The 12,136-nt window shown below is 40.5% G+C and overlaps 1 protein-coding gene across 2 annotated transcripts in view; it reads right to left on the bottom strand.

Moving 5' to 3' along the window:
• Positions 1-4,419: 4,419 nt before the first annotated feature.
• The window catches only part of osbp2b (oxysterol binding protein 2b), a 56,249-nt gene continuing 48,532 nt past the window's right edge, over positions 4,420-12,136 (bottom strand). Inside the window, exons 11-15 of one of the 2 annotated variants that reach the window (XM_030060410.1) lie at positions 11,323-11,418; positions 10,654-10,838; positions 10,251-10,471; positions 9,299-9,316; positions 4,420-8,980 (exon numbers count right to left, since the gene is read on the bottom strand). In XM_030060410.1, coding sequence (XP_029916270.1) covers positions 8,838-8,980; positions 9,299-9,316; positions 10,251-10,471; positions 10,654-10,838; positions 11,323-11,418 — 663 coding nt within the window. In that variant the 3' untranslated portion in view covers positions 4,420-8,837. The remainder of the gene's footprint in view (positions 8,981-9,298; positions 9,317-10,250; positions 10,472-10,653; positions 10,839-11,322; positions 11,419-12,136) is intronic. The other variant, XM_030060411.1, reaches the window with a different exon arrangement.

Here is a 12,136-nt window from a genome sequence, read left to right as displayed (position 1 = left end):
CTCTCACTAGTACTTGATATCCTGACTCCATAGCTGTCACAAGGACATTTTTCCAGTTCATCTCTCTGGTCTGGTTTGCCTGTCTGGGGATGATGAGAATTCTCTGCATGTCTACTGCTACTCCCATGCTTCTCGGTTTCTTTTCTCCTTACAACAACAGCACTTTCTCGCTTCTGATCGCTCTGACAAGAGGCACTGTCTGAGATCTCTGTCCTCGCAGCCTCTTCCTGTTCATCTGGTTGCCGCCTGCTCCCATCTGCCAGTGGCAACCTCACCATCTCCTCTCTGAAGCGTCTGACAAAGTCTTCAGTGCAGATACTGTCTGAGGGAGGGTGCAGTTCTCCTGCCAACTTCCCTACACTACAGGCGTCTCCAAGCAGCCTCTCTAGTCTCCAGATGCACTGCTCCCTCCGAGACTCCACATCCTCTTCGCCTCTTGTCATTCTGTCCATCTTCTTTTCTGTCTTCTCTGTCTGCTTCTGAACAGCAGGACCTTCCTGGGAGTCTGTGTTCCTCTCTGGGGGCAGAACAGAGGAAGACGGAGTGTCGAGGTGAGAGGCTATAATCATCATCCAGCTCAAACATGGGAGAAGGGATCAGTGAGCAGATGGAAAGAGTCTACATATAAAGGAAAAGCATGTTCCTGTTATCCCGAAGTCTCTGAGGCAGCTGTTCTTGGTGATTGCAATTTCTTTTTTGTGCTTTCTATTTCTTATTGAATAGTGATTAAACCTATTCCCAGTTCATGAAAGTTTGTGCATTTGTTTTTGTAAACACCTGCTGTCATACAGCTCTTTCCCAGAAGAAATCCAGTGACACACAGGAAGTGACATGCTTTATGTTACAGGGAGCAGCAATAATTTGTTTTGCAGAAATAGAGGAAGAAATGGGTTTTTAGCAAGATCACCAATAGCTATCCTATCTCAAATATCAAACTTCAGCAAAAGACATCCAAGAAAAAAAGACTCCACAGTAATAGTAATGCTGCCTGTATTTACATGCACACAGAATTCCACTCTTAATCCAGTTAGTCAAGTAACTTCATTTTGATTCAACACATATACCATTGTATCTCTTTTAGAATAACTCAGTTAACCTGTTAGTCTGAGTTGCTAAGTTTCTCTAAGCATGAAAAGCTTAACAAAGATGCCTGGTGTACTTTACTTAATGTAAACTCAGACTCACTGACATTTAGTGTCAACAAAAAATACAGTGCAAGTCAACACCAACCACAACAGTTCATTATTGGGATCATAATTTCTTTTTTATATATTAGAAGTTAACAACTGTTCAGTCAAAAAGAGAGGAGTGGTGCATTTTTTATACTATTTTCACTGGTGGAGCATTTCATGTGTGGGCAGGACACTGCTGATTAACTAAAAATGACAGTCTGTCAAAATATAACCTCTTAGGGCTCAAATGGAAACAACGACTGGAAGACAACACAACAGGACAAATGAGTTTTATTGGCAAAATTTGATTCTGAAACATTACCTGATGGTTGTTCCTTTGTTTTAGTGTGAACCAAATCAAGACAAGAGATGGGGCTGTCATTTGTTTGAGTTGTACTTCCAAGCCCTGTGTCCTTGCTCATGGATTGGCTCCAGCTAAGAGGAGCTAGAACAATTCCAAAAATATGGTGAATATCGTGGGAAAGAAATCACTCTCCAAATTTGGTACAAGGTGTACATTATAACATACAGCACCTAGATCGCTGCACTTGTGTTTTCTGGAGAGTGGTTCACGGTTTTGGCTCGGGACCTGCAGACATCATAGTAATAATAACAATAATAAACTTTAATTTGTAGAGCAGATTTCACAAATAACTGTGCAACGCAAAATGTGCTTCAAAGAAAACAAAGAATAAGAGCAGGTCAAGCAGTTCAGTCCATTATGCTTGTCAAAGACTAATTTCTGTTTTGCTTTTTTGTGACTGACTGACAGTTATAAGAATCCACTAAACAGTAATACCAAACCCCTGCTATTATTACGGGAACTTTAACTGTCAAAGCGTCACATACCAAATGGCATATCTGGTCAAGCAAATGGTATTATGTGAACTAATGTCAGTAGAATGACCAACCCAGGTAAATATTCTTTAATTTATGCTAACTTTCTAAAACTGTAGTGCTCTATTTTTTCTACAGGCAGGGAAAACACACCGACCTGCAGCTGACTGAGCTGAGCATCAATGGCGTCTAGGAGGAGGTCACAGTGGTCCAGTCTGAGAGGCGGAGGATTCAGTCCAAACACACTGCTGCTGTCATCGAGGTCTGTGAGGGCAGAGACACGGGCTTTGCTGTAAGAGCAGCCAGAGCTGAAATACAACCCAGAAAAGGAGATGTGTACTGTATGTAAAACCTCGAACCATTGTAGAGAAGTTCATCTGTGTCCTTTGCACCTCCCTCCATTCCTTGGTGGCTGTCCTCGGTCATGTCCTCGGCCTGAAAGCACACATCCACACACTCACAACATTCCCAGTATCTATCAGCAGTTAGGCCGGCTGGCTAGAAGTGAGGAGTGGGGGTTGATGTTGGTCAGTTGCCCTGGAAACACAGACCATTTAGCTGGGGAGCAAACCAAAGTGACTTCTTTTCACTAGAGAGACTATAAATTCCAGTGCCATTTCTGTGTGTCGGGCCCCTTCAGACAACGTTTTCACACAATATGAACATTCAGTACAGCAGAAGGAAGTGTTAATCACCTGAGGCACGGTGATTTTTTTCTTCATTCAAATGAATGTTCATCAAATCATGAGTAACAAGCCCAAAATGTAATGTCAGTAGCTCATAACACAGATTAGTATCTCCCTTATGTGCTAAAATATTTTCATATTACTTCACCAGCCAGCACCATTATTGGAATCTGATTTTAATAGCAATTTAAGCAAGCCAAGGTGGTTGTTGTATGGTAGGTATGCTAGCATGAAACTATAGCTGTCTGGTCTGACCTGAGACAAGTTTACATCACATGGCACTTTCCCTGCAGCAGTACTTAATGAGTTAACATTTAAATTACATGTAGTTATGTTATTTCTCCCACTTCAACAGCTGTCAGCCTTTGACAGCACTCATGTCTTACCTCCAGAAGACGAGCACAGACAGGTTAACTCGCTGAACTTGGTGTGTGTAGTCCTCTCTGTGGCACGGCGCTGCTGCTCTGAGCCGTGATTGACAGGAGCTTCAGTCGGTTGCCTAGGCAACGGTTAAACAGCTCTCCTCGCGGGGCCATTAGCGCCAAAGAAATTTATTTATTTATTTATTTATTTTCCAGATGCCACGAAATCCCACAGGAAGTGATTTTGCCCTGATGTGAAATTATTTTGACTTGAACACTGACAAAAAGTATTGAAAAAAATCACTTATACATTTTTATAACAATTTATAGAGAACTACCTACTTCTCATTTGTTCGAGGACCTCACTTTGAAAACCACTGCAAGATTTTTTTTTAATTTTTTTTTTTTTTATGTTCATTATGTTACCAGGAACTTCCTAAATAGCCTGTTTTGACTCATGTAGCACATGTAGCCCTAAAACACTAATTCATTAGGCTATATTCTAGTAGTCCTAACATCAAAAGCTAAAATGGTTCAAAAGGAATGGCCTCTTTTAATTGCTGTTGAGATAATATCTGTAGTGCACTCACTATTTGTCTCATAAACACTCGATTTGGAGGATCTCGTTTCAGTGAAGGACAGAATTGTTTACTAAAGTGAGCTAGTTATCTTAAATGAGTCCATCCTGTCTTTACTGAGGCTCTGCTGGTGAGGAAAAAACAGTGGAAAGAAAAAAGCAGACGCAGATATCCAGTGTCAACAGTAACAACTTTATTATCTTCTTTTTTTGTCATTGTGTCTTTCTTGTTTAAAGACAATGTTATATGAGTATAAATTAAAGGAGAAAATAGACAATAAAAAAAGAAAAAAAGAAGCAAAATCTCAGTTGAAGAATCTGCAGTTAAACCTGAACACACCTGTGTGTATTTGGGGAGTAAGAGTAGTCAAGGCAGGTCATTACTTCTCACCTTTGACCTCCTGCACCAGACCCCTGTTGCGATGTGTCTCATGACCTTCATAACCATTATCAACATCATTGCCATCGTACAACAAGGCTGAATCACAGTCCCAAGAAGAAGCAGGGTTCAGTTTAGACAAGGCATGAAAAAATGTCTCCCACCTTCATTCCTCTGCCCGAGCAGCACAGAATGAGAAGGAAATGTATGCCATACATATACACAACCCTCACTCATTATGCATACATATGAATACATCAACATAAGCACAATGGCACTCATGAGAAAGTAGAAATCAGAACGGAAAATAAAACCATAAAAAATTAAAGCTAAATCAAACCATAGCAAATTAAGTATTGGGTGAGAAGAAAAATGAGAAAAAACAACGAGAGGGGGGTTGCATTAGAAACCTCTTAGATAGGGAAGGCAGTTGAAGAGTTTTTTTTTAAGTCTACAGTACACTCTCCACATACACTTTGGTTGGTTTATTCCCTTACTGCATGAGGCAGACAACTGTTCTATTTGAAGCAACAGGAGCCATGAACTAATAAATCCTCTACGCCTCACTGCATTATTGCTACAGCTATCCGATACTGTACAGGCCCTCACTGGGGCAACTTCACTAGGCAAGTTACCATCAGGTACTGAGGTCACGTTATTTGGAAATATATTGATGAAATGTACGATGAGCTCTCCATTATCATTCAAAATATAACATGTATATTCAAATATAAAAGCATCTATCTCAAACACAATATATTAAAGTAAATCTCTAGTAATTCTCAAGTTGATCGCTGAGAAAGGAATCACAGATTAACTTACCATTTATACAATTTCTTCACCACACTTCAACAGTGATCTGTGTTCTTTCAAATATCAATATTGTGCGTGACGGTAAAGTATTAACTGTACAATGATAACTTTCAATATAGCAAAAATAAAATGCCTTGCTGCAATAATATCCATTCCAGGTGTGCCCATTCTGGTATAAGAAACTGTCACACCCTTGATACAATTAAAAGTGCACACGACCTCTGTCAGTCTGAATTTATGTATGTGCTTTATGGGACTGTTTGTGTTGATGCGCACAATACGAGAACAAATGAGTTTATGACTGCTGAAAAGTAAATGGTATGAAGAGGTTAGGCAACAAGGGAACCCAAGGAGTACATCAAAACGAAGCCTGTTGCTTTGTGACAAGAGAGATTCAGTGATTATCAAACTGTACCCATGACAACCACAAATCAAAAATGCACTACAAACATTTATACCATGGTCTAGGTGAAGACTTTGTTCTGATTGGCCAGCAGGTGTGCATTAAAACCATGCACTCAAATCTCAAATAGATGTCAAGTCTTTATGCTAGGCTACCACCAAATGCTAGCCATAGGAACCGAGCCACTGGCACTACAGAGGTGAAAATGGTATCCAACATCATGTCTAAGTTGGGGTAAGTCAGAAAAAGGGTACTTTGGAGTATTCCTTTAAGTCACACAGCTATCAAAGCATTCTCATTAACAACTGCATTAAGCACAGCTGAGTTATCGACTTGATAAACTAATGACCGGGAGGGAAAACATACCAACTGATTTTAACATTTGTTTCAATCTCTTTGGGGAATACAACAATTTTGAAGAATGGGACGCAGCAAATGACCATGGTATAAGTGGGATAATCAATGAGAAAATATTAAGGCACAACATGGAGGTAAAGAACCACCCTCCACTCTGTGAAGTGCCTTACTTATGTATGATTATAAGTACTACTCTGTGCACAAAAACAAAGCTAAAAAACAAAAAAACAAAACAATCATTTATTGACTTCTGAACAATCTCACAAACCCTTTATAATTCCCCAGTTCATATTCATTTTTTATCTCTGTTATCATTATGGATCTCTCTCACTCTATTGGCCTAATACTCTGTTTTGAGTGTTATTCTATGAGAATCACACTCTTCTCCAGTGCATATACAGTATCAGACCCTCTAGGACTGTCTATCAGAGGCACTGCCAGATGTTTTTTGACCTGTGGACTTTTAAGTGAACCAAAGTTAATAATGTGCTAGCATCAAGGACTCTATAAAAGTGATAGTGATTTTCAGTGTGTTTAGCCCATTTTTGTAAATATAAAACGTTAAGTCTACAGCCAAACTGAGGATGTCAGAATTAACTTCCATCTTTCTTCAATTTGAATTAAAAGGTGAAATGACAATAAATCCTTAGGGTCATTCAGTCAAATTTCAGATGTGAACTATACTCTACAGAGAACTTAATATTCAGATTAGTACAATTACTCTTCATTTTACAATATCAGTCTCTTATCACAAAATATTAACACAAATGACTAGATGGTAGATACAATACCTCCAGTCTTGAATTCTACATTCCTAACAGTAATTACAAAAAATACTAACTGGTTTTCAAAACTCTTATCACCTTAGACATGTAGTGCACAGGTCAGGGGACTCTTTTCCCTTGTTCAGTCAATTAAAGGCAAATGACTGACAGTACCCTCATGAGCTGATCCCAGATCAGCTTGCCCACATCTGTTCAACACTGTATGCAAGGGCTATTTCTGAGCTCTGCTGCGCCTGTGGTTGCGATGGGGCCAGTGTGGCAGAGGCTGACTGCACAGTGGTGTGCTACAGGAACCAGCCCTGTCTGTATCAATGATCCATTACCATCTGTCAGCTGAAGCCACACTGGACACCTCACAACCACCAGTCCAGCCAGAACCCCAGGTAGTCCTATTGGAAACATCTGAACTACTACAAAGTGACTGATGGAGACTTCAGAACTACTGCAATGTACGCTATAGAGATCACCATTTGCCTGGATATTGATGTATTAGGTGGCAATTACCGAATGGCTCAGTGATTTGGTGCAGATTTTATACTTTGTACGATCACTGAGACATGTCACTGAAAATGGTCACCAAGGATACAGTATGTGTTGCTATGGGAGAGCACCAAAGGACAAGGTAAATTAAAATACAGAGTGAAATCTTTTCAACATCAACACAGAGATATGTATTCTTCTATGGTTACCCACAGTGAAAAGTGCTTATTCATTTTCGTTGATAAAGATTCTTATACCAGCGATATGGATCCTGTGAAATTTAATGTTGTACTCTTGTGTTCTTGTTCTAATGTAGTGTTACACCAGTGAACAGACAAAATTGGGGTTTCTCAACCAACATCAGTTTGGTTTAATGGCGAAGCCGCTGTCACAACACTAAATTTTTCCAATACATCTGACTTGGCCTTCGATGATGTGTTTTCAACAATCTGATGTTCACCACTTCATCCATGGTGAAGATAAGTGATGTGTGGCTTTGATCGTTTCCTGTCCCTGTCAGTCAGGGCAGTGAATCCCTCTCATTTTGTTGTTTTTTTCACCCTGCCAGGTGCCATTCAAGGAGGCATGGTAGCAATTTTGAAAATCAAAGGCAATAACTTGGGATGTTGTTGGGATAACCTGTTTTTGTGGATCTAAGACCTGGTTCATGAATCTGGATCTGTCGTCTTTTGTAGATAATGGCCTGTTTGTTTGTTTGTTTTAATTATTTCTATTTCAAGATCCTTTTTTATACATTTATGGACAAGTCTGATTTTATGACCTAGCATTTCAATTTATAAGAAAACCTGGTATCAGTGTCATCACTTGTTTAATAAACAAAAGAATAGATTTGCCAAAAGAGCTTGTGAGAAATATTTTTTGGCATATTATAATGATGAATAGGTGGACCTTGGGGTGGGAAAGGTTAAGGACCCCTGGACTAAATGAATGCCGCTAACATGACACTTGAAAGTAGAGTTTGTTTGAACCAGTTAAATGTTCAGCTGACTGAAATGGATTTAAACACAGAGGCAATTCATATTCAAAATATGAAATGGTTAGGCAGCTATATTGTCTCTACATGAACTACAGTCTAATTGGCTATTTAACAGATTCTAGTTGCATGTACCTACAAGGAAATCCCAACATTCACACACAATCAACGCAACATATTTCTGCACTGCTGATTCCAATCAAACATTACCGGTTGATAAGGAAAGTTAATAGACATGGATTTCCAGACATCATATTGAGGCCCTAGTTTCCTTCGTTATGTAATCAGAGGGGACAAAAAAGAAAAAAAATTTAAAGAAACAGAGCACTTGAAATCATTACCAGAGAGACAAAGAGGAAACTTATTCAAGCTTTATAATCTATACCTACCATAATCACATTGGCGCTGAATAAAATGGGAGATGTGAAGACACTTTTCTTAATAACCTCTGAAAAACTGCAAGATTTAAATCAACAATGTTGTATTTCTATGTGCACCTCAATATGACTTTGCTCACTGGATGTCAGCTTATCCATTTTATGGAGGAGAGGTGAGCTGCTTTTGATATGGGCTTGTGTTCACTTGATAAAACTCTTTAAAACAAATGGGGTGAACACAGAAAAGTGCAATGTGAGTAGCATTTGTGGAGCACCTGATAACAGAAGCTTGCAGGTGCCTTTCTGTGTGGTGTTGCAACTCTACCACCTCACATCCACACTAACTCACTGCTGTTTGAGTATAGTGTCAAAAGGGGGAATTATTTAAGGAATGCCCCTTCTTATTCCCCAGTGTGAAAACAGAGTGAGAGTGTACATTTGGAGGTACAGTGTAGTTTGAGAGTGTGCGAGAAATACACATTCTCATGCTCACAAAAGGTCCACACGGTGCCGTCGAGCCAGCTAAGCCCTGTTGCTTAAGGGCAAGAGGCAGAGCAGTTCCCTGCCTGGGGTGAGTTCATTGAGGTTAGGCGTGGTCCAGGGTAAGATCCTGGATTAGAAGATCTCAGGACACATGCTCCAGTCCTGTCTCTCCTTGGACTCCCAGTAACCTCCCTTATACACAAAATTTGTCTCTCCAGTGATTGAGTTCCTCCTCTGGTGAAACCACAATGGCTGGTAGCCTTCATATTCTCTACCTGATGGGAAGAAGCACAAAGTGTAACTCAACGAGAAGTGCTTTCATGTGCTGGCACTCTAACACACCGAGAACACTTGTAGATCTTGAACTCTATGTTTTATTCCATGTAACAAATTGTTAACGCCAGATCTCAATGAAAATGTCACATGTATGCAGGAAAAAGAGCATTTTTTTCCTGAATCATTCTTTGAAGAAGTGAACATGGAGGGACATCATGCAGTTCCCACACAGAAACAGGCCACACAAGGGACACAGAGAGGATGGGGTGTGGGGGGAGGTGATGCACAACAGAGGGCATGAGGTAACCCCCACTCACCAGAGTCAAAATCACACTCTGACCACCAATAGAGGGAGGAAAAGAAAGACACGTCATGGGTACATCAAATACAGTCTAGCCTACGCACAACACACACAGGAATGTCACCAGGATGATAGCTTTACACTGTGCACTTTGTCTAGCCCAGCCTGGCTTCCATTACGCCTCTCATTCAGTCTCGATCCTTATTTGTTCAGCTCTTCCTCCTGACCTGCAATAAACCCTGTAATTGCCGGTGCAGAGTGCTGCCTCTCCAGTTATGATCGCTTACACGAAGGTTAAGGGACCTTGCGACATGATTCAATACTGGAACTGAATAGAGACCTTTTCAGCAAATCCTTCTCTATCTCCTCATTTTTTTTCAACTGTCATTATTCTCTCATACATCTGCAGTTGCTTTGCACCTCAGTTATTTTACAATTTACAACCCACAGTCTGCCCCTGCAATGCTCTACTGTATGTATATTATATGCTTTGAGACATATCTGTAATGTACTTGGCTGTTTTTCTTTGTCCCAGTGATGCTATACTGTCCACACAGCCACATGCCCCCTATAATCTCTAATATATTGCAAAAGAGGCACTACAATTGAGGAAACTGTGATGATAGCGGCACACAAAACTTGAAATAAAAAAATCCAAAGATGTCTCTAAGCCTTCACTGGAACTTGCTCTGATGCAGGCTTAATGCTGAAAACTGTTAGCTGGATGTATGGCCATAAATACATAAAAAAATATGGCACACATAACATTAAGTCTTGTTTTTTTATTTCAAATCTGGTGTGCTGCCATCACCACAGTTTTCTCAACTGTGGTGTCCATTGCTCGATAAAGATAATGTATATGTACTTGTACTATGTCTCTCCATTATTTCTCCTATATATCAGCTGCGCATGTCGCTGTCTTTTGCTATGTCATTCTTTGTCTATCACTCTTATTCTTAATCTTATACCTTCATCCAGAGCGTCCGTGGCCTCTGCTTCCCTCCTCCTCCTCACGGCTCTTTGTTTCTCCTCTAGCCTCTGTTTCTCAGTGTTTGCCTCGTCCCACCGCCCTGCCTCCATCAGCCTCTGGTCTGGTCTCAGACGGCTGTCAGTCAGTCCCACTCCGTCCTCCTGTTCGTTCAGGGTCAGTGCCAGTGCCGAGAAGTAGTACATGTTCTCAGCGTTCTCTCTGAGAGAGCGAAGAGAGAAGTGAGTTGAATAGAGAGTGGGAGATGTTAATAAATGGTATGCAATGCGCTGTTCTGCAACAAAGATCAGTTATACATGCTTTACTATACACTATGCTCTGTTGTTAATATATGTGTTCAGTGCAAAGCTCTGTGTTATGAGGCTATGGAGACCAGCACTTACGGGAGAGGATATTTCTTCCACAGCAGTTTGGGGGACAAGGTCTGGTAGACAGTCTTCTGCTTGCCCTCTGATCCGCTGCCCCCACGGCTGCTCTGAATGATCTTGGCACTCTCTATTTTATCATCCCATGTGCCGGACAGTATATAGTGGGCCTGACCCCCACTATCTGCCACCACACCTGTCACCTGAAGAGCAGGAAGAGCAAAAGGAGACAAGAAAATAAACCTGTAAAATAGGTACTATAGGAAAAATAAAGGTATATACAGCATCTCTACCTTCTCTAAGCACAAATATTTAATAGATCAGAGCTTATGTGCTTTTTTGTGGCATGAAACAGTTCAAATGTACAAGCACAGCCTCCTACATGGGACACCAGAACACTGCAGCAACCTACCCCGAGATCAATTTCTTTTAACACTGCATGCCAAGCAAAGTGGCATTGTGATCTATTTTTATCTCACTGGTATGACTCAGTAGTAATATGAGGTTATGGATATCCAGTGGCTACATCACTGCCATGTAACATCATACTCATGAATGCTCTCTCATACTGAGAATGTAATACATTTCTTGGTATTATCCAGCAGGAGGCAGCAACACACAAGTTCACTAACCAGTTTATGAGCTCATGACAAGGTCGGCGACCAGCAAAGCTGAGAGAGTGTTTACCTTGCGTGGAACTTCCCTGGAGAAATAACTGTAGGGAGAGAACTTGAGTTGGCAGGTATCCTTGGTCCTGTGATTCACAATCTCAATTTCCCCCGACTGTGCACACACATATGCACACGTACACAGGGAGAGAGAGAGAGAGAGAGAGAGAGAGAGAGAGGGAGAGGGAGAGGGAGAGAGAGAGAGAAGGGGAGTGAGAATAATATACGGGGTAAAAATAATAAATAAAAAATGGGTGGGGGGGTGTAAGATAGGGAGAGGTTATAGAAAGCTAAGCTCAAGGAGACAGATCCTTTTTTGTTAGAAAAAACATCAATGAATACACACAGAAAAGGATCTCTTTAGCATAAGAGAGTTATTCATTTGTACTATTTTAGCGTGCGCTGTGTATAAAATATCTAAAAGTAAACTAACGGCACAACAGTCCAACACAATTGCTAAATAGTTACATTTGATACAGTTAAATCTCACTGATTGACCCTTAAAGTATTTCTGATTTGAAAGGGCATTTGGGACGATGTGTGTGCGTGTGTGGTTTTCTAGTTCTATCGCAATCACACACACGTATCTGCATAAATACTCACCAAGGAGCACAAATGAGTCATTATCAAACACCAGATAACTATTTTAATATTAATGGGATTTATGCATGGGTTTATTAAGCCAGTTTTGGAGATCTATTGAGACTCTATAGCCAAGATCTTCAGTTCACCATCAAACCACCTGACACAATTAACACAGAAATGTGTGTGAGCACACTATATTCAACTACATGGCTCTGTTTATCTGTCCATAAATTAAATACTGTATTTCC

The sequence above is a fragment of the Myripristis murdjan genome, chromosome 9, assembly GCF_902150065.1.
Source record: "Myripristis murdjan chromosome 9, fMyrMur1.1, whole genome shotgun sequence".
NCBI classification, from domain to species: domain Eukaryota; kingdom Metazoa; phylum Chordata; class Actinopteri; order Holocentriformes; family Holocentridae; genus Myripristis; species Myripristis murdjan.
The sequence above is the reverse complement of the archived record's forward strand: the minus strand, read 5'-3'. Positions and strand labels throughout refer to the sequence as shown.